This window comes from Ovis aries, chromosome 6, assembly GCF_016772045.2.
Source record: "Ovis aries strain OAR_USU_Benz2616 breed Rambouillet chromosome 6, ARS-UI_Ramb_v3.0, whole genome shotgun sequence".
NCBI classification, from domain to species: domain Eukaryota; kingdom Metazoa; phylum Chordata; class Mammalia; order Artiodactyla; family Bovidae; genus Ovis; species Ovis aries.
In genome coordinates this window covers 73,108,365-73,134,444 of record NC_056059.1, presented here as the reverse complement: position 1 = coordinate 73,134,444, position 26,080 = coordinate 73,108,365, and the positions used below count along the sequence as shown (strand labels likewise).

The window sequence follows — 26,080 nt, the reverse complement described above, 5'->3', positions numbered from 1 at the left end:
TATGGTCAAAGCTATGGTTTTTCCAATAGTCATGTATGGATGTGAGAGTTGGACCATAAAGAAAGTTGAGCACTAAAGAACTGATGCTTATGAACTGTGGTGTTGGAGAAGACTTTTGAGAGTCCCTTAGACTGTGAGGAGATCCAATCAGTCCATCCTAAAGGAAATCAGTCCTGAATATTCATTGGAAGAACTGATGTTGAAGCTGAAACTCCAATACTTTGGCCACCTGATGCGAAGAACTGACTCATTGGAAAAGACCCTGATGCTGGGAAAGATTGAAGACAGGAGGAGAAGGGGACAACAGAGGATGAGATGGTTGGATAGCATCACCAACTTGACGGACATGAGTTTTAGCAAACTCCAGGGGTTCGTGATAGGGAAGCCTGGCATGCTGCAGTCCATGGTGTCGAAGAGTCGGACGTGACTGAGTGACTGAATTGAACTGAGTAAGTACACAATACTTATAATTAATACAATGTGGAGAAGCCTGACAGTCACTATCTTAATTACATGATAAAAGTTAGAATCACTAACAATGGTACGTAGAGACAGCATATGCCTCCTGACACGATGCCCTGAGAATGAAGCACCGCTTCTGTTAGCCCTGCCAAGAATTCATAACCTGAAATATAGACCACAGGAAACAACAGTCAAATTGAAATTGAGAGACAATGTATAAAGTAACTTGCCTGGACTCTTCAAAAATGTGAAGGTCATAAGAGACAAGGAAAGACCAAGAACTGTTTCAGACTAAAGAGACATGCAGAATCCTGGATTAGACCCTAGACCCATAAAGGACATTATGAGGACAACTGGCAAAATCTGAATTGGGAGACTACTGATTAGGTGGGGATCAGTGTTGACCCTTTGATGGTGACAGATGTACTGTGCAGAATGTCTTTGTTTTTAGAAAATATACACTGAAAAATTAAAGAGTGATGGGGCTTCCAGGCCTGCAACTTACTTTCAAGTGGTTTAGGAAGAAAAAGAAAGGGAAAGAACGCCGCAAGTGTGGTAAAATGTGAACCCAGAAATCTGGATGAACGGTATACAGTTCTTTTTAACAGTCTTGAAACTTTTCTGCAAGCTTTAAATGATCTCAAAATAAAGTTTTAAAATAGCTAACAAGATTAAGGCATGAAGGAGCAACAAAACTGAAAGGCACGTGGTCCCTACCACAGCCATGCCCTTACCACTTCATAGCAGTGCCAAAGGAACATTCTATTTCAAATTCAATCCTTCACCAATATTTCTTTTCTTCTCTAGCAATAAAGAAACTATCATCTAAATGTCAAAGGAAACAGGGGCACTGCAAACACAGACCAGATACCGGCACACTGCAGACAAAGTAACAGATTCTGTTTTTCTAGTTTCTTTTTCTAGACAAGGGTAACCCCTTGTGGAGGACTCTTAAATCATTCTAAGCTGTGAGAATCTATCAAAATGCTAGATCCCATATTACAGTAAATGATTTAAAGCCACTATTTACAAGGTACACTTTACTAAATAGTGTTATCCACAGTCAAAGCCAAAATTCTGCTAATAATATGGTAAGACAATTGTGTGGAAGAACCATGCTGTCTCCTTTATATTCAAATCTCTCATACCCTTCAGACTTCTCTGCACTATTTCAAGAAACTGTTGTTCTGAAATCTCTTCCTGGAAATTCCAGGGTTTTCTCCTTATCAGATTCATCTCAAATCTCTTCTCCTGATTTCTTTTCCCCAAGTTCTGGCTGTCTCTGACTTTTTCTATTTTCCCTGAGAAATATCACAGTCATCTATAATTATCATTAACATATCAAAAACTTCACAGCTCTTGATTTGACATTTCTTCTAACTATATTTGCAACTCACTGTTGGAAGATCATTCCTGAGATGTTGTGGCAGCAACTCAAAATCAACATGTCAAAAACTGAACTTGTTATCTTACCTCTAAAACCTCTTCTTTCAACCTAAAAAGAGTGGATGTACGTATAACCAACTCACTGTGCTGTACAGCAGAATTTAACACAATACTGTACATCAACTATAATCCAATAAAAATTAATTTTAAAAATAAAACCTCTTCTTTCTTCTAACATACTCCCAATATTATTAATAGTCTCTCTCTCTGCTAGATCACCCAAGCCAAGAACACCAACAATATTTCCAATTCCTTTCTTCCCTCTCTTCATAATTTCACATCCAAATAGTAATCAAGTCCTATCAAATGTATTCCAATCCCTTATACTTTTTCACTTCTTAGTAAGAACTGTACCAATTCTCACTTAGACCACTGCAAGAACCTCTAAGTTATCTCCCTACTTAATACCATATCTGACTCTATTTTATAGGTGGTAGCCAGAATGACATTCAAAATAAACTTCCAATTGTATTACTTCCTTGTTCAAAAAGGCTAGACATTTTCATTCTCAAATGTTCATCGCAGCACTGTTTATAATAGCCAGGACGTGGAAGCAACCTAGATGTCTATCAGCAGATGAATGGATAAGAAAGCTGTGGTACATATACACAATGGAGTATTACTCAGCCATTAAAAAGAATACATTTAAATCAGTTCTAAAGAGGTGGATGAAACTGGAACTGATTATACAGAGTGAAACAAGCCAGAAAGAAAGACACCAATACAGTGTACTAATGCATATATATGGAATTTAGAAAGATAGTAACAATAACCCTGTATGCGAGATAGCAAAAGAGACACAGAGGTATAGAACAGTCTTTTGGACTCTGTGGGAGAGGGAGAGGGTGGTATGATTTGGGAGAATAGCACTGAAACATGTATAATATCATATAAGAAACAAATCGCCAGTCCAGGTTTGATGCAGGGGCAGGATGCTTGGGGCTGGTGCACTGGGATGACCTGGAGGGGGGTTCAGGATTGGGAACACGTGTACACCCATGGCGGATTCATGCTGACATGCGGCAAAACCAATATTGTAAAGTAAAAAAATAAATAAATAATAAATAAATAAAAATAAAATTCAACCCACTGTCTCCATCTCAGGAGATCAAGTCTCATTCCCATGCATTTACACTCTAGCCATACTAAACTGACGTAAGTACTAACAGTTGATTTCACACATCCAGGCCCTGGTTCAAACCAGCTCTCAAATTCAACTACCCTATCAACTTTACTCTAGGTCAAAATGCTACCTCCCCCATGAAATTGGCACTAGACTCCAATAGGAATCAATCATTTCTTTCACTTTGTGCTTGCAAAGGAATCTATATCTCCATCGTAACACTTTCCACACATTTACCTTTTTATTTAATTGTGCTCATATTTTCCTGCCACATTGTAACTTCTACGAGAACAGACACTGTGTCATATGCATTCTATTAATCCTTCAAAGCACCCACAAAAATGCCTTAACCATGGCAGGATCTTACAAAATGTAGAACAAAACTGAACATACCTGCTGGCAGCTCTCTAAATCGCAGATACTCCATAGAACGTGTAGTCACAAGTGGTTTTTGAGGATAATACAGAACATGGGCCAACGTATCCATACGAACATGAAAGTTGGTGATATAAACCCCCATAGCCTGCTTACCCATAGCAGACTGGTATGTGTTTCTAGGGGACTAAAAGTAGAAATGAAAAGCAGAATCAATGAAAATTTATTTACTTCCAAATAAATACACAGACTATACACAGTACTTCATAAATCAGAAATACAGTTGGTAAAGTTTCTACTTCTTCTGGAATAAGCAATTATGGCTCTTAAGAGTCAAACACAAGAATGAGCATATTAAATGCTGTAATCCATAGCCTTTACACTACAAGGCTTTTCTTTCAGAAGAAACTATAGACTCGTTTCTAATTTTTATTCTACTTCCCCCCAATTCCTCACAAAGCATAGTTAAAAACTGGTACCAACCTGGTTATGATCAGGAAAAGGAATAATAGAGGCACAAACACCAAGAATCATTGATGGATGAATTTCACAGTGTGTATATGTGGAACAATAAGCTACTTCTTTCTCCTGTAAATCATCTGGGGTCATTGCAAGCATCACTGTTTCTTCTTCAAGAGTATCAATATATTCTACCACCCCACTGGCCACAAGATCCTGCCAACTAAAAAAGAAGAATTCATTTAATTTCCTTACTTCCTCAACTATCTTAGTTAACTAAGCTCCCTACTTAATAAAGAGTATTCCTGTATCTGTATATACTCATACAGGAAGTCCTAAAATACGTATATTATTGTTAACAGTAGGGGAAAAAAAAGTTACTGAACAATGCACATAAAGTATGGCTCTGTAACTACTATTAGTTTGTTTTTATCTGCTCTCATCTAAAGAACCTACTTGGAGGCTAGAGGGTAAGTATATAAAAACAAAGAATAAGGTCTGGAGGTATATATACCCCAAGTGGTAACAGTACTTACTTTCGAAAAGGAAGGTATGAACTGGAGGCTTTTACATATTTTATTACATCTGTTTTTTGAAATTTTTTATAACAAAACTATATACATTCATATATCACTAATAATAAATTGTAAAAGATCCTTTTTATTAAATTTATTATATTGTTCATATTATATATTACTTCATCACATAGGCTATTTCTTTTTCTTTGGCCACAGCACATGCATGTGGGATTCCAGTTCCCTGACCAGGGATCAAACCTGAGTCCCCTCCAAGCAGTGGAAGCTCAGAATCCTATGTAGGTCACTTTTTATTAGTAGAGACAGTCTACTGTCTACATGTCACATAGACTTTTATTCTTAAATAAGACCATACAAGTCTCTTGAAAGAGTTAAGTCACTCAATTGTATCCAACTGATAACGACCCCTTGGACTGTAGCCTTCCAGGCTCCTCTGTCCATGGAATTTTCCAGGCAAGAATACTGGAGTGGGTAGCCATTCCCTTCTCCAGGGTATCTTTCCAACCCAAGACTGAACCTGGTCTCCTGAATTACAGGTAGATTCTTTACCGTCTGAGCAACCAGGGAAGCCTCAAGTCTCTTACTTAAGAAAAATTAAGAACAACAAATGTAATTGCTTATGAGTACAGAGTTTCTTTTTTTGTTTTGGGTCAAAGAAAATATTCTGGAATTAGATAGTGGCAATGGTTGTACAATCTTGTGACTATACTAAAAACCACTGAATGACACACTTTAAAATGTTTTATGTCATATTAATTATATCTCATTTTTTTTCTAACTGCATGTTCTTACCTGTAATTGTTATATTCTCTCTCTTTCAATTGATCAATGTGTCTCTTCTTCAAAAGCAGCTTTTGTTTTTCCACAATTAGAAGTGGTCTACAAATACGGCCTGCATCTGTATAGATCCGAATCTCCCTCTCTCGAATATCTCTGATCATAGAAACCTGCACATAAGAAGACAAAATAGTCTCATGAACTTATATTTTCTCTGTATCATTAAGGCTGAGATAAAATAACATTAATAAATTATCAGATAAAACTAACAGATCTTAGTTGATCATTGTTCAATATGCTAAAAACCCAGGTATAATTTAAAATTTTATAGAAGATAAATATTTAACCTTGGTCATTACAGAGCTGAACAACATCTAGTAGTAATGTCATGCAAAATAAAATATGAAGAAAATGTACTTTGGATATCAAAACACTAGTATGTGACAATTTCTTATTTTTGTCTCTGATAATTACATATACTTCACTGTGTAACCTTTCAATATCCAGCCCTGTGTCACTGCTTCAATCAAGCTTTCCCAGGTGTAAGCCTGACTTCTCATGATAGTCTATCAGCAAATGGTTTAAAATCTAGATGTCTAATACAGCAGTCACTAGCCACAGGTCACTACTAAGCACTTGAAATGTGGCCATTCTAAAAGGAGGTATGCTGTAAGTATAAACTACTTACTGAATTTCAATGATAAAACTTATCACTAATAATTCTCCATGGATTGTATGTTGAAATTGTACTATTTTTGATGTATTAAGCTAAATAAAACACATTTATTTTCATCTATTTCTTTTTTTCTTTTCTTTTTTTCTGCCACACAACGTGGCTCATGGGATCTTAGTTCCTCGACCAGGGGCTAAACTCATACCCTCAGCAGTGAAGGCATATAGTCCTACCACTGGACCACCAGGAAATACCCTTTTTTTTTTTTTTTAAATTTTTTAACATGAATACTAGAAAAATGTAATTGTCTATGTAACTTACATTGCATTTCTACTGGATAGTGCTAGAAAATATATTCCTGGAAAATATCAAAAATATTTTGGAAAAATTTACAATAAAGAACATAATATTAAAAGCACTACAGAATTTGAAGTGCCAATGTCAAGCAGTAAACAAATAAAAATTTCCATTGAATTTTCTAGATCTAATATATAATCTTAAAAGTCAACTAAGAAATGAATTGCTAATGAGTTGGGAAATGAAAAAATAGACTGGTATTTCTACTTAAAAGTACTTTCAAAAGGTGAAATCACAACTGGATACACTTTTATTAAAGAAAAGATTGGGTAGGGAGTTCCCTGTTGGTCTGCGCTTTCACTGCTGGGGCCCAGGTTCAATACCTGGTGGGGGAACTAAGACCCCACAATCCATGTGTCGTAGCCATAGGAAAAAAAAAAAAGACTGGGTTTATTTAAAGAAAAAGTTTGGATTATTCAGTTTTAAAACAACAGTAATTCATTAAAGCTTAATCAAGAAACACTAAGTTCTCCCAAAGTGTAAAGAGTCAAACGCCAAGAAAAAGAAAATGTCCCACATTCTTAGCCCACTTCCTATCCTTAGAAAAAATCTGAGATGAAACCGTGTGTGTGAACAAAAACACTATGAACAGCATTCTCAAATGCTTTCCTTGAATCCTTAGAGAATTCCTAATAGAATATAATAGAATTCCTAATAGAATATAGCTCTTTTGTCTTAACAGAAAGACATAAACTGAGCTGTGTCTCCTCAAAGGCCAAACAGAATCTTGTATTCCAAAGGAAATAGGTGTTCTCAAGAAGACTAGTGACAAGAAAGCCTAACAGGTCCAACACAAAGCTGAAGTTAGAAATGGTAAGTTGAGAAACTCTGGTTATCAGAAAACATAAAGGAAAAGAAAAAGTACTAGACTCCTAAAAAACATATACAATTCTCCTACTAAGAGGCTCCTAACAACATTCTCCAAGAGGAGATTAAACAGCCCAGTTCAAAGACACAGGGCCCATTTATAGTTTCAACAAACACTCACTGTCAGACACTACATATCAGGCACCACACTCAAAGCTGAAAATATAAAGTCATATTAAGACACATTCCTTGCCTCTGAGATGTTAACAGTATAAGTGAGAGAAACAGGCACATAAATCAATAGATATTATCTGGTATATGCATTTTTCATAACTTATTCAAGGAAAATATGCTATATAGTCACAGAGATAGGTCTAAATCAGGGGCTCAGTGAAGAGCCCAACAGACCAAATCTGCCCTTACCTGCCATCTACTTTTTAAAAAATAAAGTTATATTGATTTGTGTGCTGTCTATGGCTACTTTTCACTACAACAGCAGAGCAGAATACACAACAGACACTGTAAGGTGAGCAAAGACTGAAATATTTAATATCTGGTCCTTTAAAGAAAATGTTTGCCAACCTCTGATCTAAATCAAACTGGGGGCGGGGGGGGGGGGGGGTATCAGGTAAAGTATCCTGAAGAAGACCAGAGTTAATACTAGAGTTTTGCAGAATTAGTGAGATTTATCTTTAAAAAAGGTAAAAAACACCTTCTCCCTATTACTCGTTTTTGAGGAGGCATGGGTGACAGGGAGCACAATCATTCCAGATTGAGGGAAAGGGCCCACGGAAAGGTAAAGAGGCATAAACAGCATGAAGAACTTACATTTTATCCTAGAGAACACAGTAAACCTCAGCAGAAACAAACTGCACGGCATTAACAAAATTCTCAATCATAAAAAACACAATGCTGGTTCTTGGGCTTTCTCTTATCTCTGCCTGCTGCCCTCAAGTGAAGCAAGCTGCTCCTGACTTCAAGCTCTGAATACCTCTGGCTCAAAACGCAGAGTGTGCCTGCTAGAGGAAGACTTGGAGCAGCGAAACCTTGATTCTCTGCTTTGCTAGGTAGACAGGTGGCTAGCTAAAGTGTGTTAGTTTCTCTCCAAATCAACTTTCACCCAGAAAGACCCAAAGGTGCAGATTTGGGGAAATCAAAAAAAGCCTGAGCCCAGCCCTCAACGTATTACACTGAAAGCAAAAGCCATATTTTGGAGAGGAATAAAGTTCATTTGGTATTTTGATGATTAAAGAAAAAACAATCCTATACCCAGAGCACTTCAACATCCACCTAAACATAAAAGAATCTAATAGAGGTATATCACATTTCAAGAACCAATCTCTGGATTCCAACAAAGGAGGTTATCAGAGATGATCATTCCCTTTTTAAAAGCATTGTCAGCTTCACAAAAAGACTCTCAAAGAATACACTTTAAAATGTAATCTGAATTCCAAAATTTATTTTAATAATAAATTACATGTCAAAACTTTAGATGCATATATCTAAGGCATTAAAGTAAACAATACTTTATTATTAAATCTAGCTCAAAATATCATCTAGACTTTTTTGACAACATACTTTAAAATTCAAAGGACACCAGTTCAAGAAAGATATCAATGCAAAGATAGCTTTCATTTAGCCTTATGCCTCATTCAGAAATCCCAGAGATCACGCCCTCTTAAATAATTAAAGATTCTTACTTCAGACACAATGATGTCCATCTGACGCCGCAGCTTCCGTAGTGTGTTCATAAGTTGTTCAGGATCTTTATGTATTCCAACCCAACAGCCATTAACAAAAATCTTGGTTGCACTAAAATAAAAAACCAGAAGTATTTTGTACATAGTAACTCTGTAATAAGCTATAACCGAAAATTAATAATTTTTTTTAATTGCATCTATACACACTCAGCAATAGCTGCAGGAGAAATTTCTTCTAAATTTTCCATACTCCATTCTTCTAAAAATTCCAGAATTGGAGAAGGCTGAGATCCAACTGAAATATAAGCCATCAGGGCTAAATTCTTCACAAGTCCTACAGCATGGCCCTTGGAATAAATAAAGTACATATTACTCATACTGATAACATGCCTTTCAAAATTCTTTTCCACACTTCCCCTCCAATTTGATTTCAGAATATATTACTTCCTAAAAACAAAATTATAATACTTAGTTCTATACTACACTTAGATAATTAAATAAAATTAAAAGTTACTTATAAAAGTAATTATACTCTACATGATAATTCTTGTATTTTTTGTCTTGAACATAAATTCTAATGTATTACCTCTGGGGTCTCAGCAGGACACACCATTCCCCATAATGTATTATGCAATTGTCTAGGTTTTGCTAGTTTGCCATCTCTACCAATGGGAGAATTTAAACGACGCAGGTGAGAAAGAGTAGATGCAAAAGTCAGGCGATTTAATACCTAGAAAACAATAACAAATCTTTATAGAGCTTGGGCATTTCTGTTACACTATCATATTTTTGGCAAATACTAAAATGAGGCAAAGTCGTATTTTCAAATATAATCCACTCAGTTGATGGAAACAACTGTTTCCATCCTTCCTTTCTCCAATCTGCCCTGGATAATTCCGCTCACTCTTGTAACTTAATTGACCCTTACAGCAAGGATAGCAAATATATGACATATAGTTCTAACATGCCACACAAATGTTTTATGGCCTATCTCCAAGCATTTGGATGTTAGTGGGATTTTTTTAAACTTGTTTTGTTCTCCATTGTATCCCAGTACCTACAACAGTACTTAGCAAACATCAGGCACTAAGTGTTAAATGCTACCAACTCTCACTCCTTTGCCAATAGCAAATATCACTAACCCACCCCAGAACTTTTTCCAGGTTGAGGCCTCTGAACCCAACACAGAGATTCAATATTTACAGAACACTAAGGGAGGTAATGGGCTTCCCTGGTGGCTCAGACGGTAAAGCATCCGTCTGCAATGCAGGAGACCCGAGTTCGATCCCTGGGTTGGAAAGATCCCATGGAGAAGGAAATGGCAGCCCACTCCAGTATTCTTGCCTGGAAAATCCCATTGACAGCGGAGCCTGGTAGGCTGCTGTCCGTGGGGTCGCAAAGAGTCGGACACGACTGAGCAACTTCACTTCACTTCAAGCAAGGTAATACTTGTGTAAGTACGGTAATATTTAGAGACATATAAAGCAATCAACACAATCTCAATGTACCTAATAACACATCACCTCTTTCCCCACACCTACAACAATCCATCCTCCTTCCTAAATCTCCTATCATGGTTAATGGTGTCACCCTTCCCTTTATCTCCCAACCTAGAAATCTCATGATATCTTTGTCTCTGACTTCCTCCTTTCATACATCAATAAACACATCCTGTAAACTCTTATTTCCCAACGTCACAGCAAAAAACCAGCTCCTCACCTCTTAACCTGTACTACTATCATTAGTTCGTAAGTCCCTGCAATGTCCTCTCCAATCTACTCTGCTCAGTTACCAGAATTATTAAAAAACAGATATAGGTAAGCTCATATCACTCACCGAATTAAAAAATATTAGACAGTTCCCCACCAGCTAGAGGAGCATGACACTGAGGCTCTTTTCAATGAAGTCCCAGACAACCTTCCCCTACTATAGTCTTCAGAATGCCTGTACTCCATCCACACTGCTGAACATATCTCACCTCCACAACTGCCACAGGATGGAATGCACTCCCCATTCTGCTCTGCTTGGTGAAATTCTACCACTTCTATAGAAGACATCTGACCACCTCCAGGAAGAACTGTTCTCTTCTCTCTGTTCTATGGAGTTTTCCATCATTCAACTAATCACAGAGCTTTCCAAACTTCCTAATATTTCTCAAATCTGACTCTACTCTCTACCTCCATAGAACTGTTCTACTGCAGGCTCTAACCATTTCTCACTGAGCCTGTTGCAACAATCTTTCTGCCACCAACTATGCCCTTCTCAAATCTTTTCTCCACAATGACATTTACTGTGAAGCTACCTAAAAGTTATGACCAACCTAGATAGAATATTCAAAAGCAGAGACATTATCTTTGCCGACTAAGGTCCATCTAGTCAAGGCTATGGTTTTCCCTGTGGTCATGTACGGATGTGAGAGTTGGACTGTGAAGAAAGCTGAGCGCCGAAGAATTGATGCTTTTGAACTGTGGTGTTGGAGAAGACTCTTGACAGTCCCTTGGCTGCAAGGAGATCCAACCAGTCCATTCTAAAGGAGATCAGCCCTGGGATTTGTTTGGAAGGAATGATGCTAAAGCTGAAACTCCAGTACTCTGGCCACCTCATGCGAAGAGTTGACTCATTGGAAAAGACTCTGATGCTGGGAGGGATTGGAGGCAGGAGGAGAAGGGGATGACAGAGGATGAGATGGCTGGATGGCATCACTGACTCAATAGACATGAGTTTGAGTGAACTCCGGGAGATGGTGATGGACAGGGAGGCCTGGCGTGCTGCAATTCATGGGGTCGCAAAGAGTCAGACACAACTGAGTGATAGAACTGAACTGAACCTAAAAAGCAAAAATGAATGCCCCTCTACAAGGTGTTCCCAAGCTCCCTTCTCCAACCCCACCTTTCTAACTCTCCCACTTCGATTTGAAAACACTAGAATGATCTAGCTCCTCCCACATACATGTGCCCTTTTCTCCCTCTGTCCCTTTTTTCAAGATATTAAGAAATTTTCTCCAGTTTTCCTATGAGCTATTGGTTCTACCCTCCTCCAAGGCTTGGGCTAATTTCTCCACTACCCTTCAAGACCCAGTTCACACACCACCTCCTAAAGAAAACATTTCTGTTCACACTCTCAGGCAGTGCTATATGCCTTTCTCCAGCATCCCCATAGAGCAAGCATGCATAGCTCTCATTTAATACTCCCTGTACCATGCTGTAATATCTGTTTACATCTGAGTACACACTGTAAGCTACTGAAAATCAGGGATCATGTTTCACTCATTTTTTGCAGATCCAATGTGTGACAGAGCTCTTGGCATATCTTAAAACCCAGGAACTGAACTCAATTGGCAGGATGACATTTATCATAATTCAGCTCAAGGCACAGCGAGATATACAAGGACAAATGTTTCCTCTAATAGATGGTGAGCTCCTTGAAGGCTGGAATCAACCTGTGAACCCAGCATCACAAATATCAACTAGAGTCAACAAATCCTTACTAAACTAAAAGAAACTAGAAATTTAACTGGGTTATGAGCATCCTTCCATAATTCTTAAGATATTTAGACTTCCAGGAATCAGGAGGTTCAAGCTGGTGTCTGAATGCCAAATTAATCAGGTGATACTGGTGTAGGCTTGTTTTTTTTTTTAAAAAAAAGCAAATGAGGGGGAGATCCTTTCCATAAATCTAAACATATACATGGTAAGTTTTAAGTCTCATATGAAAACTAATTACAAAAAATAAATTAAAAAACCTGGTGAGACATTTTTGTAAAATGTTTCCTCCATTAATTATTCTGAGAGTACCTACTGTAATCATTGTACATAAAACAGGGCAACATACAGAAATCAGTGTTAGAAGTATTACATTACACAAAATAATTTATTCCTTGGCTATCAGTTTCTAATATGGAATTTTTAAGAGAAAAATTTCATGAACATAGACTGTTTCACCTCCTAAGAACCTATGTAAATTTATTAAATATCTTGATGAGAGTCAAAACTTTAAAATCTCTTAGTAATGCTGACAGCTAACTTAAGAAAATTTTCACTTTCGTAATTCAAAAGCCTCCAAGTACTTTTATATCTGACCAAGACACAGAAAAAGGGAAAACAATTTACATTCAATAAATGAAGATTCTATTAGTTTCGTAAAGTTTTCTTACCAAACCTGTAGTCACAGCTGACACCCTTACCTGAGATACTCCAGCTCTGGCTTGATGAGCTTTCTTTTGGTCACCCCAGTTTCCAGTAGCTAAAGAATATTTTAGGCCATCAGATATAATCCTTGTTTTAATTGCCAATTCCAAGTTAAAATCCTTTCCACGATCAATGAACTTCTGGGCATAGATCCGTACTTCTTTAAGCAAATTCTTAAACATTCTGCCAATAAAATGTTTTAAACATGTCAAGGTCTGTAATATGAATTCTAACGAGGACACTGTTGCCCACAAGGAGGTGAAAAGTGGTTGAGATGAGGAGGGGGGTTATTCTTTTTTATATAAAAAGCACAGATGTACATACAGTACAAAAACATACACAAGCAAAGCAGTAAGGGAAAAAATAGTCGAAAGAGGCTCCTTAGTGGGGTGGTACCAAAACAAGGTTGAAAAACACTAACATTCAACACAATAAATCACAGAACATGCACAAAACATTGCTAATATCATTTTTGTGCTAAACTGTCTACATAATTTTTACAAATAAGTTTTTCCAATTATAGAAGTAGTACATGTTCATTATAGAAAATATAAAAACATTAAGAATAAAATAAAAATCACATATAACCTTAATTCTGACACAATCACTGCTTCTTCTCTAGCTTTTGTGTTTTTATAAACTGCAAAGCAAAGCTAATAAAAATTCCAGTATCAGCACTCAGAAAGTCAATCAATAATTGGGCTTTCTCAAATGCTTTGCCATGGTAGAGAGGAAGAAAGAAACTGTAAACAAGTGATTAACGTTCCCACAATCTTGAAATTCTAATATGAAACAGAACTAAACTGCACAACTGGCAAAGAATGTAGCAAACTTCACATGCACCCATTATGCATGCCAAGATAGTTTCTTAGCACCTCCATGTGCCATAACCAATCTAAAGTGAAATTTATCTACTTTTAACAGTATCATTCTATAATTTCTTACCCTCTAAATAAGAATGCAAGTAGTGGTCCAGCAAGGTCCAATCTTTTGTTTCCATAGTGATCTCTGTCATCTAATTCTCTTCTACCCAAAGCTGCTAGCAGCAACCTATGAACCATATACCTTTAAAAAAAGAAAGAGAAAGCACATGGTTTTGGCTTTCCTTTTTTTTAAACATATATTAAAAACATCAATTTTGACATTTTCAGCTTTAAGAAAAACCATCTCAACCACATCTTGGCAAAGAACTTAGAACAAAGAAATCTGACGTACCCCAAGAAATAAGCTTTCTTGGTCTCACAAAAATCACTGACGCCAACATGAGGGAGCATTTCCTTCTGTAATACTTCCTTGGCATATTTAATTCTTTTCTCTTTGGTAACACCAGGCTTTGCCCCTCTTGAACCAATGAAATTTAGTGCAACATTCTGTTCTTGGATGACAAAAGCTTCATCGAGTGATGGTTTAACCTATCCGTTCATTAAAATAAAATTATTTTTTAATTCATTATCTTTAAGATAAGGCAACTGTCAATTTATAATATGTTAAATATCCCTATGAACACCTATCTAAATATTCAAATATTTTTAGAAATTCAAGGAAACACAACATCCTAGAACTTAAAAAACACCTTACTGACCTAGGGAACTCTGAAAAAAATGATCAGCATGGACAATCATACTTTCCAGAAAAATACAAACAATTCCATTATAACAGAGCACAGTGGGTTTGAGTATTGTTTTACATTTTAATAAACAATAGCTTAAGAAAAGTTCCTTTGAAATATCTAAAATCAATTTAGAGAAGTTTAACACCCAAACTAAGCTCAAATGAATAAATGTGTCATAATGTTGTCAGCCTTGGTTTAAGAGGTTTATCCTTTCTTTTAACTATCTAAATAATTATCTTTAAGTATTAAGGGGGAAAAAAGCATAACTACTGCCAAAAGCCTAAAGTAAAATCTAAACAGAATCCATTTTGTCATGTAATCATATCAATAAATACTCTAGTAACGAAAATATACTTCACTTTCTAACTTTGTGACCAATGTTTAGACTATATTTTACTTTATTTCTCTGTAGTCTTAAAGACTTTGGATAATTCAGGACAACTTTAAGAATATCAAGTACTCCTTAGACAAGGATGATTGACGAGGAAATGCGTATTTATCTAGACTCAACAAACCTTCCCATAAAAGTAGTAACTTTACAGTGGAGGAACCTAACAGCTGCCACTGTGAAATTAACTTTTCCAATGATGGGACAAAATGACATCACGTGACTCCTGATGTGATGACCTGGGAAGCACACATTATGATCTCTAGATTTGTCCTGCCAAGAAATGGCGTAAATTGAATCTAATCATGAGGAAATATCAGAAAAATCCAAGTTGAAGGATATTCTATAAAATAAATGGCCTACCCGCTCCAAAAACTTCAGTGTTATGAAACAACAGAAAGAGACAGGGGAAGATTAAAAGACATTAAGCAAACATTAAAAACGACATGTAACAGATGATTGACTGGATTTTGAACCAGGAAAAAAAATGCCATTAAGGACATTATCAATATCTTTGGCAAAAACTTGAGTAAGAGCTCCAGGTTAACAGTATATACAACACCAAAATACCAATTTTAAAAACTGCACTATGATTATGTGAGTAAATATCCTGATTCTTATGAAATATACACTGAAGTATTTAGGAATAAAGGGGCATGATGCCTAAAACTCACTTTCAAATGATCCAAAAAAAACCAATGTATATATATAGATAAAAAGAATCTTAAATGTGGCAAAAGTAACAGCTGCTAAATACAGGCACAGACTATATAAGAGTTATTTGTAACTTTTCTGTAACTTTGAAATGTTTTAAAAAAAAGTTGTTTTTTTTTTTTTAAGATATCAACTCTTTTCCCCTTACTAAACTGCATCAGACTAGTGTGCCTTTATGATTTTCCTTATTATTATTTCTTCTTTTCTGCTGTCAATGACTCTGGCTGCCTCTAGTTTTCAGGTCAATTTTACATAAAGAAGTCAAGGTAGGGCTGAAGGCTTTTGCTATACGGTAAATAGAATGGGGTTTACAACAGCTAAATTGATCTTCAGAGCAGCTTTCTTTTGTGTTTTAGGATTAACAACAGTCAGTAACTTCAAATCTCTTGAAAAACACTATGAATACATTTTCCTTGCACATTACCATTTCCATCATCTCTGGATCTTCAAAATCATAAATAATATGCTCTAAAATATCTCTGTCAGACACAAAACCTAATGCTCTAAACACAATAATGATGGGAACTTCTTGCTTGATATATGGTAGGGTTGCCACAATACGTTGACCAATAGCACTCTTCTTTGCACCCTAGGAAAAAAAAATCATGAGAATATGAGAATACAGAGATTACAGCCATATATAAACATCATAAGAACCATTTCATATAAATGTCCATTGTATGTATTTCAAAAAAAGCATCCCTCTCATACTCTAAGGAATGTCCTATGGCTGCTTTTCAAACACCACTGCAACAGGTTTACTTATTTGATGGACAGGCTGGTCATTCAGAGCTGGAGAATTTCCATTCTCTACTCTCTGTTTGCCAAGATGCTCTAGAATACCTCAAGACTGTATCTGGAAACTCTGACCGCAAAAGAATATAAACAGACTACCCTTCATCCTTTCCCCCAACCAAAAAAATTAGGAAGTCTGGAAGAAATAGATGAAGGGAAGATAAGAGAGACAACAGACAGGCAAATGTGGGAAAAAGCTAAGGACAGAATGAAAAAGAAACTGAGAGTTGGTCGGTGAGATACCTCCAAATATGAATGATTATTCAATATTAAAAAAACAGTCTCTTTCATATAGGCTTCTCTTTTACAATTTCTCTCTTCAATTGCACACAGAAATGAAATAAGTCACTAGCCTTCACTGGCATACAAAGACCTGGTTTCTCAATTTTAATCAAATTTCTTTCCTTTACTATCAAACTCTACCTTCTCTTGGCCTCATAATCCTACATTATCATGGTCCATTTAATAACTGTTTGTTGTCTTCCTCCTACTTCAGGCCTCCTTCCTTAGAAACCTTACTTCATCTCATGAGTGTTCAGTAACAACTTTCATAACTGATATCTAAATCTTCATCCTGGTCTTTTTCCTGTATCCACAATCCTCACAGCTCCAACTGCCATTCGGTTGTTTCAACAATTATTCCACCTCTTTCATCATAGACCTTTTTCAGAATATGCAAAACATTTTAAAAGAATGCCTACACCATGTACTGCTGGCATCACTACATTCTGTCTAAAAATCAATTCTTGGAAGTCCTCTATTTTATCTTGAACCTCAGGATAGAACAATACAATCTTTTTTTTTTTCCCATGGCTGCCTATAGGCTATTGATACTCATAACCACAGTGTTTCCACTTCAGGCAGACAGACTAGTCTTCTTTTGGGGCACACATATTTGAGGAGCTTAATAAGGTACAGGGAATTCAATGGCTGAGAATACTAATTTCAGTCTCTTTGTCAGCAAGCCTCAAGACCCAAGGCAAGTAAGTAATTAAACTCCATTTCCTAATTTGTAAAGTTAAGAGAGGTGAGGGAAGGTTTCAGATTGTTATAAAACAGCTACTGCGGGCACTAGTACGCGAAACAGTGAAGCCCTGGGCAATGATTATACAAAGCTTGGTTGATGCAAAGAGTTGTGAGATACCAAGTGTCCCACACTTGGCCAGATTTGATTACAGAGCACGGCAAAAGTATACGGAGTATGGGAATGGGCAGGTGGCTACACCTTTAAGCCACAACTTCCAAGTTGACACAATCACTATGAACAACTATCTGTGAATTTAAAAAAGTTAAAAACACTACATAGAGGGAGTTGCCTGCTAGTCCAGTGGTTAGGACTTAGCCCTTTCACTGCTGGTTAGGGAACTAAGATCTTGCAAGCCACATGGCACAGTCAGAAAAAGCAAGAGCAAAATCCCCTAAAAATAACTATACACAAATATACATGTAAATTGAAATGTCAACAAAATAAAGACCATAAACCTAAACTGTTCATTTCATTCCCTTTAAAATGTTATCCTTTTATTTCATGATTATAAGACAAAGACCTTATGTTTTTGCTAGCGATTTTCAGCTCTGGCTTTGCATGAGAATATTCCAGGGAATTAAATACAACAACATGGGCCCCCAAGCCCCATTCCTCAACTGATTAAATGAAAATTCTGGAAAGAACCATAGGATCTCTAGCCATCCTCATATTATATCAAACTTTATCACTAAGTCTAGATGATTTTCCTTTCTCTGCCTCTGATTAATTGATTTTGGCCATAGCTTCCATGATAATCTCCCTAATATACTGTGTTCCTATTACTTCTGCCCTCCATAATCCAGGCCAACACTTATCAATTAAGAATCCACATCACAATCACCTGAGGATCTTTCTCAAACACTTGTAGCTGGGCTCCATTCTACCCCCAGTCACAAGAAACAACCATTTTAATTCTTTAAAACACTTATTCTACATGGGATTTTCAACTTGAAGCCCTTAAACCTCTATGTTCAAGTTCTTCTTTATAAAACATCAAAGTGACATTACTCTCTGCAGAAGTGTTTACAAGAGCACAAGACTGGAAACCTAAACATCCATCACAAGTTCAGTTCAGTTCAGTCACTCAGTTGTGTCCGACTCTGCGACCCCTTGAACCACAGCACGCCAAGCCTCCCTGTCCATCACAAGGGAATGGCTCAATAAATTACACTACATCCATACATGGAGTGTCACATCTCAGAAATAATGAAAAACTGCTGATCTAAACTTGTTTTTAAAAGATACCAGCAAGGTGCAAACATTGTTTTTGAATTAAGACTATTTCTGAATGGACTCATGAGAAATTATCAAAAGTAGCTGCTTCTGAAGGAAGAAACTGGAGGTCAAAGGAAGACTACTTTTTGTACTTTTCTGAACCATTTTAATGTGCATACATGACTTATATTAAAAATTTTAACAAATAAAAATATACATGAAATTAGTTACAACAAATTTCCAGGGGAACCATGAAAATTAAATCAAGTAACCTAAGTAACATAGTTGGCACAGAGCTATAGTCAAGAAATGCTATTGTTAGATTACATTATCATATGTAACATGCCTACGTTGGGTGGCTTCTAAGATGGCACTCAATGATCCCGGCCTCTGTTACTGCCTTCTGCAGTTCCCCTGGAGAAGAGACTGGATGTGCTGAATTGCACCTAACAAAACGAACATGGCAAAAACGACAGGATGTCGCTTTCAAGGCTAAGGCATAAAAGACGGCTATTTCCATCTTGTTCATATGCTCTATGGCTCTGCTCAATTACTCTGACAAACAAGCTGCCATGTTGTTAGGGGCTATATGGAGGGGCACCACGTGGCAAGGAACTGAATCTTGCCAATCACACAAAAATAAGCCTTACAATGACTGTGGCCCAAAAACCTTGATGGCAGCCTTGTGACCAGTTAGTTCAGTTCAGGCGCTCAGTCGTGTCCGACTCTTTGCGACCCCATGAATTGCAGCACGCCAGGCCTCCCTGTCCATCACCAACTCCCAGAGTTCACTCAGACTCACGTCCATCGAGTCCGTGATGTCATCCAGCCATCTCATCCTCGGTCGTTCCCTTCTCCTCCTAACCCCAATCCCTCCCTGCATCAGAGTCTTTTCCAGTGAGTCAACTCTTCTCATGAGGTGGCCAAAGTACTGGAGCTTTAGCATCGTTCCCTCCAAAGAAATCCCGGGGCTGATCTCCTTCAGAATGGACTGGTTGGATCTCCTTGCAGTCCAAGGGACTCTCAAGAGTCTTCTCCAACACCACAGTTCAAAAGCATCAATTCTTCTGCGCTTAGTCTTCTTCAGAGTCCAACTCTTACATCCATACATGACTACTGGAAAAACCATAGCCTTGACTAGACGGACCTTAGTCGGCAAAGTTATGTCTCTGCTTTTGAATATGCTATCTAGCTTGGTCGTAACTTTCCTTCGAAGGAGTAAGCGTCTTTTAATTTCATGGCTGCAGTCACCATCTGCAGTGATTTTGGAGCCAAAAAAAATAAAGGCTGACACCGTTTCCCCGTCTATTTGCCATGAAGTGATGGGACCAGATGCCATGATCTTCATTTTCTGAATGTTGAGCTTTCGGCCAACTTTTTCACTCTCCTCTTTCACTTTCATCAAGAGGCTTTTGAGTTCCTCTTCACTTTCTGCCATAAGGGTGGTGTCATCTGCATATCTGAGGTTATTGCTATTTCTCCCAGCAATCTTGATTCCAGCTTGTGTTTCTTCCAGTCCAGCGTTTCTCATGATGTACTCTGCATATAAGTTAAATAAGCAGGGTGACAATATACAGCCTTGACACACTCCTTTTCCTATTTGGAACCAGTCTGTTGTTCCATGTCCAGTTCTAACTGTGGCTTCCTGACCTGCATACAGATTTCTCAAGAGGCAGGTTAGGTGGTCTGGTATCCCCATCTCTTTCATAATTTTCCACAGTGTATTGTGATCCACACAGTCAAAGGCTTTGGCATAGTCAATAAAGCAGAAATAGATGTTTTTCTGGAACTCTGTTGCTTTTTCCATGATCCAGTGGATGTTGGCAATTTGATCTCTGGTTCCTCTGCCTTTTCTAAAACCAGCTTGAACATCTGGGAGTTCAAGGTTCACATATTGCTGAAGCCTGGCTTGGAGAATTTTGAGCATTACTTTACTAGCATGTGAGATGAGTGCAATTGTGCCGTAGTTCGAACATTCTTTGGCATTGCCTTTCTTTGGAATTGGAATGAAAACTGACCTTTTCCAGTCCTGTGGCCACTGCTGAGTTTTCCACTGGCATATTGAGTGCAGCACTTTCAAAGCATCATCTTTCAGGATTTGAAACAGCTCAACTGGAATTCCATCACCTTCACTAGCTTTGTTCGTAGTGATGTTTTCTAAGGCCCACCTGACTTCACATTCCAGGATGTCTGGCTCTAGATGAGTGATCACACCATCATGATTATTTGAGTCATGAAGATCTTTTTTATAGTTTTTCTGTGCATTCTTGCCACCTCTTCTTAATATCTTCTGCTTCTGTTAGATCCAGACCATTTCTGTCCTTTATCAAGCCCATCTTTGCATGAAATGTTCCCTTGGTATCTCTAATTTTCTTGAAGAGATCTCTAGTCTTTCCCATTCTGTTGTTTTCCTCTATTTCTTTGCATTGATCACTGAAGAAGGCTGTCCTCCTTCTTGCTATTCTTTGGAACTCTGCATTCAGATGCTTATATCTTTCCTTTTCTGCTTTGCTTTTTGCTTCTCTTCTTTTCACAGCTATTTGTAAGGCCTCCCCAGACAGCCATTTTGCTTTTTTGCATTTCTTTTCCATGGGGATGGTCTTGATCCCTGTCTCCTGTACAATGTCACGAACCTCATTCCATAGTTCATCAGGCACTCTATCAGATCTAGGCCCTTAAATCTATTTCTCACTTCCACTGTATAATCATAAGGGATTTGATTTAGGTCATACCTAAATGGTCTAGCGGTTTTCCCTACTTTCTTCAATTTAAGTCTGAATTTGGCAATAAGGAGTTCATGATCTGAGCCACAGTCAGCTCCCGGTCTTGTTTTTGCTGACTGCATAGAGCTTCTCCATCTTTGGCTGCAAAGAATATAATCAATCTGATTTCGGTGTTGACCATCTGGTGATGTCCATGTGTAGAGTCTTCTCATGTGTTGTTGGAAGAGGGTGTTTGCTATGACCAGTGCATTTTCTTGGAAAACTCTATTAGTCTTTGCCCTGCTTCATTCCGTATTCCAAGGCCAAATTTGCCTGTTACTCTAGGTGTTTCTTGCCTTCCTACTTTTGCATTCCAGTCCCCTATAATGAAAAGGACATCTTTTTTGGGTGTTAGTTCTAAAAGGTCTTGTAGGTCTTCACAGAACCGTTCAACTTCAGCTTCTTCAGCATTACTGGGTGGGGCACAGACTTGGATTATGGTGATACTGAATGGTTTGCCTTGGAAACGAACAGAGATCATGCTGTCATTTTTGAGATTGCACCCAAGTACTGTTGTTCTTTACAGCATCAGACTTTGTTTCTATCACCAGTCACATCCACAGCTGGGTATTGTTTTTGCTTCGGCTCCATCCCTTCTTTCTTTCTGGAGTTATTTCTCCAGTAGCATATTGGACACCTACTGATCTGGGACCCAGCTAATCTACATCCAGAAACTGACATGATAAATGTTGCTACTGGAGTAATTTGTTACACAGCAATAAGCATTAATAAATAACAAAGTTGGATCATGGAAAAAGGAAGAGAGTTCCAGAAAAACATCTATTTCTGCTTTATTGACTATGCCAAAGCCTTTGACTGTTGTGGTCAACAATAAACTGGAAAATTCTGAAAGAGATGGGAATACTAGACCACCTCACCTGCCTCTTGAGAAACCTGTATACAGGTCAGGAAGCAACAGTTAGAACTGGACATGGAACAACAGACTGGTTCCAAATAGGAAAAGCAGTACATCAAGGCTGTATATTGTCACCCTGCTTATTTAACTTATATGCAGAGTACATCATGAGAAACGCTGGACTGGAAAAAACACAAGCTGGAATCAAGATTGCCAGGAGAAATAGCAATAACCTCAGATATGTAGATGACACCACCCTTATGGCATAGAGTGAAGAGGAACTCAAAAGCCTCTTGATGAAAGTGAGAGGAGAGTGAAAAAGTTGGCTGAAAGCTCAACATTCAGAAAACGAAGATCATGGCATCCGGTCCCATCACTTCATGGCAAATAGATGGGGAAACAGTGTCAGACTTTATTTTTTGGGGCTCCAAAAATCACTGCAGATGGTGACTGCAGCCATGAAATTAAAAGACATTTACTCTTTGGAAGGAAAGTTATGACCAACCTAGACAGCATATTCAAAAGCAGAGACATTAGTCAAGGCTGTGGTTTTTCCAGTGGTCATGTATGGCTGTGAGAGTTGGACTGTGAAGAAAGCTGAGCACCGAAGAATTGATGCTTTTGAACTGTGGTGTTGGAGAAGACTCTTGAGAGTCCCTTGGACTGCAAGGAGATCCAACCCATCCATCCTAAAGGAGATCAGTCCTGGGTGTTCTTTGGAAGGAATGATGCTTAAGCTGAAACTCCAATACTTTGGCCACCTCATGCAAAGACCCTGATGCTGGGAGGGATTGAGGGCAGGAGGAGAAGGGGACGACAGAGGATGAGATGACTGGATAGCATCACTGACTCGATGGACATGAGTTTCAGTGAACTCCGGGAGTTGGTGATGGACAGGGAGGCCTGGCGTGCTGCAATTCATGGGGTCACAACTAGTCGGACACCACTGAGCTACTGAACTGAACTGAAAGTGCCTTTCATACAACACTGATAATATGTTCCAGAAAAACTTTTTGACAAAGCATGCAGCCTGGTAACTTACAGAACTAGATCAGAAGGAATAAACCCAAACAATATCATGTAATATTCCATACCTGTCCTCCTCTTGCCAGCATGCTAACCCAGATAGTGCTGGTGGGTCGAGAAGAATTCTCCAGACATGATCTACACTCTCCTGTGTAGGCATATTTGGAATCCTTTTTGGCAAACACATAGACTGTGTTTGTTGCCATTTTCTCTTGAGCAATCAGAACCTATATGGACAATAAAAGTTATAGCCATAAAATACACAACGTCTTTGAATTAGAACAGTGAAAGCTGCATCTTAATTTAATCTGACTGTACAAGCTCACTGAAATAACAATTCTTAAACTTTACATATTCCATTTTGCATAAACACTTAACTGAAACATATTAAGCTTAAACTGATGAAATTTCTAGTGTATATTATATATAACTAAACAAATTTTTGGTTTAATATAAATTCCGCTGTCACCTCCCTAAGAATTCAACTGCTACTTCCAGATTACACAAAGTTTATTTTTTAATTTCAACTTTCATGAGCTTAATGATGTTATTTTTTATAAATAATGCCATTATACCTTTTCTGATCCATTAATAATGAAGTAGCCACCAGGATCCAAGGGGCATTCATTTAACTCACAAAGATCACGATCAGTTAAGCCATTCAATAGGCAGTAAGTTGAACGCAACATAATTGGAATTTTTCCTATAAATGTTTTCTGATGTTGCGTCTGAAGTTGTTCTTCACCTTCTTTAATGACTGTTTTTGTTATGTCAACATAAAGTGGAGCAGAGTACCTTTGAAAATAAAAGTAGATCACAAGTTAATAGTAAGGTATTTGCTAAAACTCTCAACTGGCCAAAATTTTATTTTCTGAATTTTATTTCAAAATTAGCTACTGAAAAAGAAACATGGTTTCTTACGTGAGATTTCTTAATCTGGCCTCATTTGGCATCATTGGTGATGGAGCACCATCTCTTTCCCAATGGGTGGGCTTGGACAGGTAAATCTGCTCAAACTTCAGCAAATATCTTGGCTAAAATGAAACAAAAAACCATGGAAAAAAGTAAATAATTTTTTCCATAAAAGATTTAATGATTCAGTTTTAGTCAACATTAACATTTTGAGTAGAAACACCTCTACTCTAGAAAATGCCAAAGTTAATCCACTTTATTAAAATGGTGACTCTCCACAGTTACTGTCCATATTCTATAGACATCAGGTTTTATACTTCATCACTCTCTTAAGGTGGAAGACAAAAAGAGACTGTAAAGACTAAGCATATATCATATGCTCTGCTCCTACGTCACTTCAGTCGTGTCCGACTCTGTGTGACCCCATAGACAGCAGCACACCAGGCTCCCCCGTCCCTGGGATTCTCCAGGCAAGAACACTGGAGTGGGTTGCCACTTCCTTCTCCAATGCATGAAAGTGAAAAGTGAAAGTGAAGTCACTCAGTCGTGTCCGACTCTTCAAGATCCCATGGACTGCAGCCTACCAGGCTCCTTCATCCATGGGATTTTCCAGGCAAGAGTACTGGAGTGGGGTGCCACTGCCTTCTCCTCATATGCTCTGAACTCATGTCAAACAACTAAAATGGATTTGCATTAACGATCTGTACAGCTGTTTCATGTGCCCTCTCCTTAGCTGAGGTTAAGTTAACAAAGTTACCAGAAAACAAAGAAAAGATACATTCATACAATTAGAAAGGTGTTCTAAACTAATCAACAGGACATGGGAAAAAGTAAACCTAACTCTTCAATTAAACATAACAGAAGATGCCAGCACCAGTCGCAGGGCAAAATGGAAGCGCTGATTTTGGAACTCTTCCTGTATACTGGTCAAAGCCATCCTTATTCTGGACAATGAAGGAGATCAAATTTTTGCCACATACAATGACACCTATACCAGCATCAAGAAGCAAAAGGCCTTTGAGAAGAATATTTTCAACAAGACCCTTAGGATTGACAGTGAAGCTGCCCTTTTAGAAAGCCTGGAAGTAGTATACAAAAGCTGTATCAATCTCTATTTCTGTATGATTGGCAGCTCCTATAAAAATGAACTGAAGTTCATGGCTGTTTTGAACTGCTTCTTCAACTAATCAAGACAGATGCTGAGGGAAAATGTAGAAAAGCAAGCTCTACTGGTGAATATTCTTCTCGGCTATGGAAGAAATCACAGATGCAGGGGTGATCCGAGACAGTAATTCCCATAAAGTTGTACTCCCGGTGGCAGTAAGGAGCAGATCAAATATCAGGTGCTGCAGTCAGCCAAAGAAAAGATCCAGCAGTCACTCCAGTGAAGACCACCATTCCTGGCTTTTCAGTCAGTTCAGTTCAGTCACGTCCAACTCTTTGCAACCCTATGAACTGCAGCATGCCAGGCCTCCCTGTCCATCACCAACTCCTGGAGTCCACCCAAACCCATGTCCGTCGAGTCGGTGATGCCATCCAACCATCTCATCCTCCGTTGTCCCCTTCTCCTCCTGCCCTCAATCTTTCCCAGCATCAGGGTCTTTTCCAATGAGTCAGCTCTTTGCATGAGGTGGCCAAAGTATTGGAGTTTCAGCTTCAACATCAGCCCTTTCAATAAATGAACACCCAGGACTGATCACCTTTAGGATGGATGGGTTGGATCTCCTTGCAGTCCAAGGGACCCTCAAGAGTCTTCTCCAACACCACAGTTCAAAAGCATCAATTCTTCAGCGCTCAGCTTTCTTTATAATCCAACTCACACATCCATACATGACCACTGGAAAAACCACAGCCTTGACTAGATGGACCTT

The 26,080-nt window shown here is 38.0% G+C and overlaps 1 protein-coding gene and 1 pseudogene across 2 annotated transcripts in view; one reads left to right on the top strand and one right to left on the bottom strand.

Annotated features, from left to right (window-relative positions):
• POLR2B (RNA polymerase II subunit B) overlaps nt 1-26,080 on the bottom strand; it is a 49,535-nt gene that overhangs the window by 12,696 nt on the left and 10,759 nt on the right. The window contains exons 4-16 of one of the 2 annotated variants that reach the window (XM_004009846.4): nt 24,219-24,331; nt 23,873-24,092; nt 23,366-23,524; nt 16,041-16,205; nt 14,118-14,314; nt 13,848-13,967; nt 12,899-13,085; nt 9,302-9,445; nt 8,923-9,062; nt 8,716-8,827; nt 5,194-5,348; nt 3,890-4,088; nt 3,425-3,593 (exon numbers count right to left, since the gene is read on the bottom strand). In XM_004009846.4, coding sequence (XP_004009895.1) covers nt 3,425-3,593; nt 3,890-4,088; nt 5,194-5,348; nt 8,716-8,827; nt 8,923-9,062; nt 9,302-9,445; nt 12,899-13,085; nt 13,848-13,967; nt 14,118-14,314; nt 16,041-16,205; nt 23,366-23,524; nt 23,873-24,092; nt 24,219-24,331 — 2,080 coding nt within the window. The remainder of the gene's footprint in view (nt 1-3,424; nt 3,594-3,889; nt 4,089-5,193; nt 5,349-8,715; nt 8,828-8,922; nt 9,063-9,301; nt 9,446-12,898; nt 13,086-13,847; nt 13,968-14,117; nt 14,315-16,040; nt 16,206-23,365; nt 23,525-23,872; nt 24,093-24,218; nt 24,332-26,080) is intronic. The other variant, XM_060417145.1, reaches the window with a different exon arrangement.
• Nucleotides 25,099-25,869, top strand: LOC105611517 (coatomer subunit zeta-1-like; annotated as a pseudogene).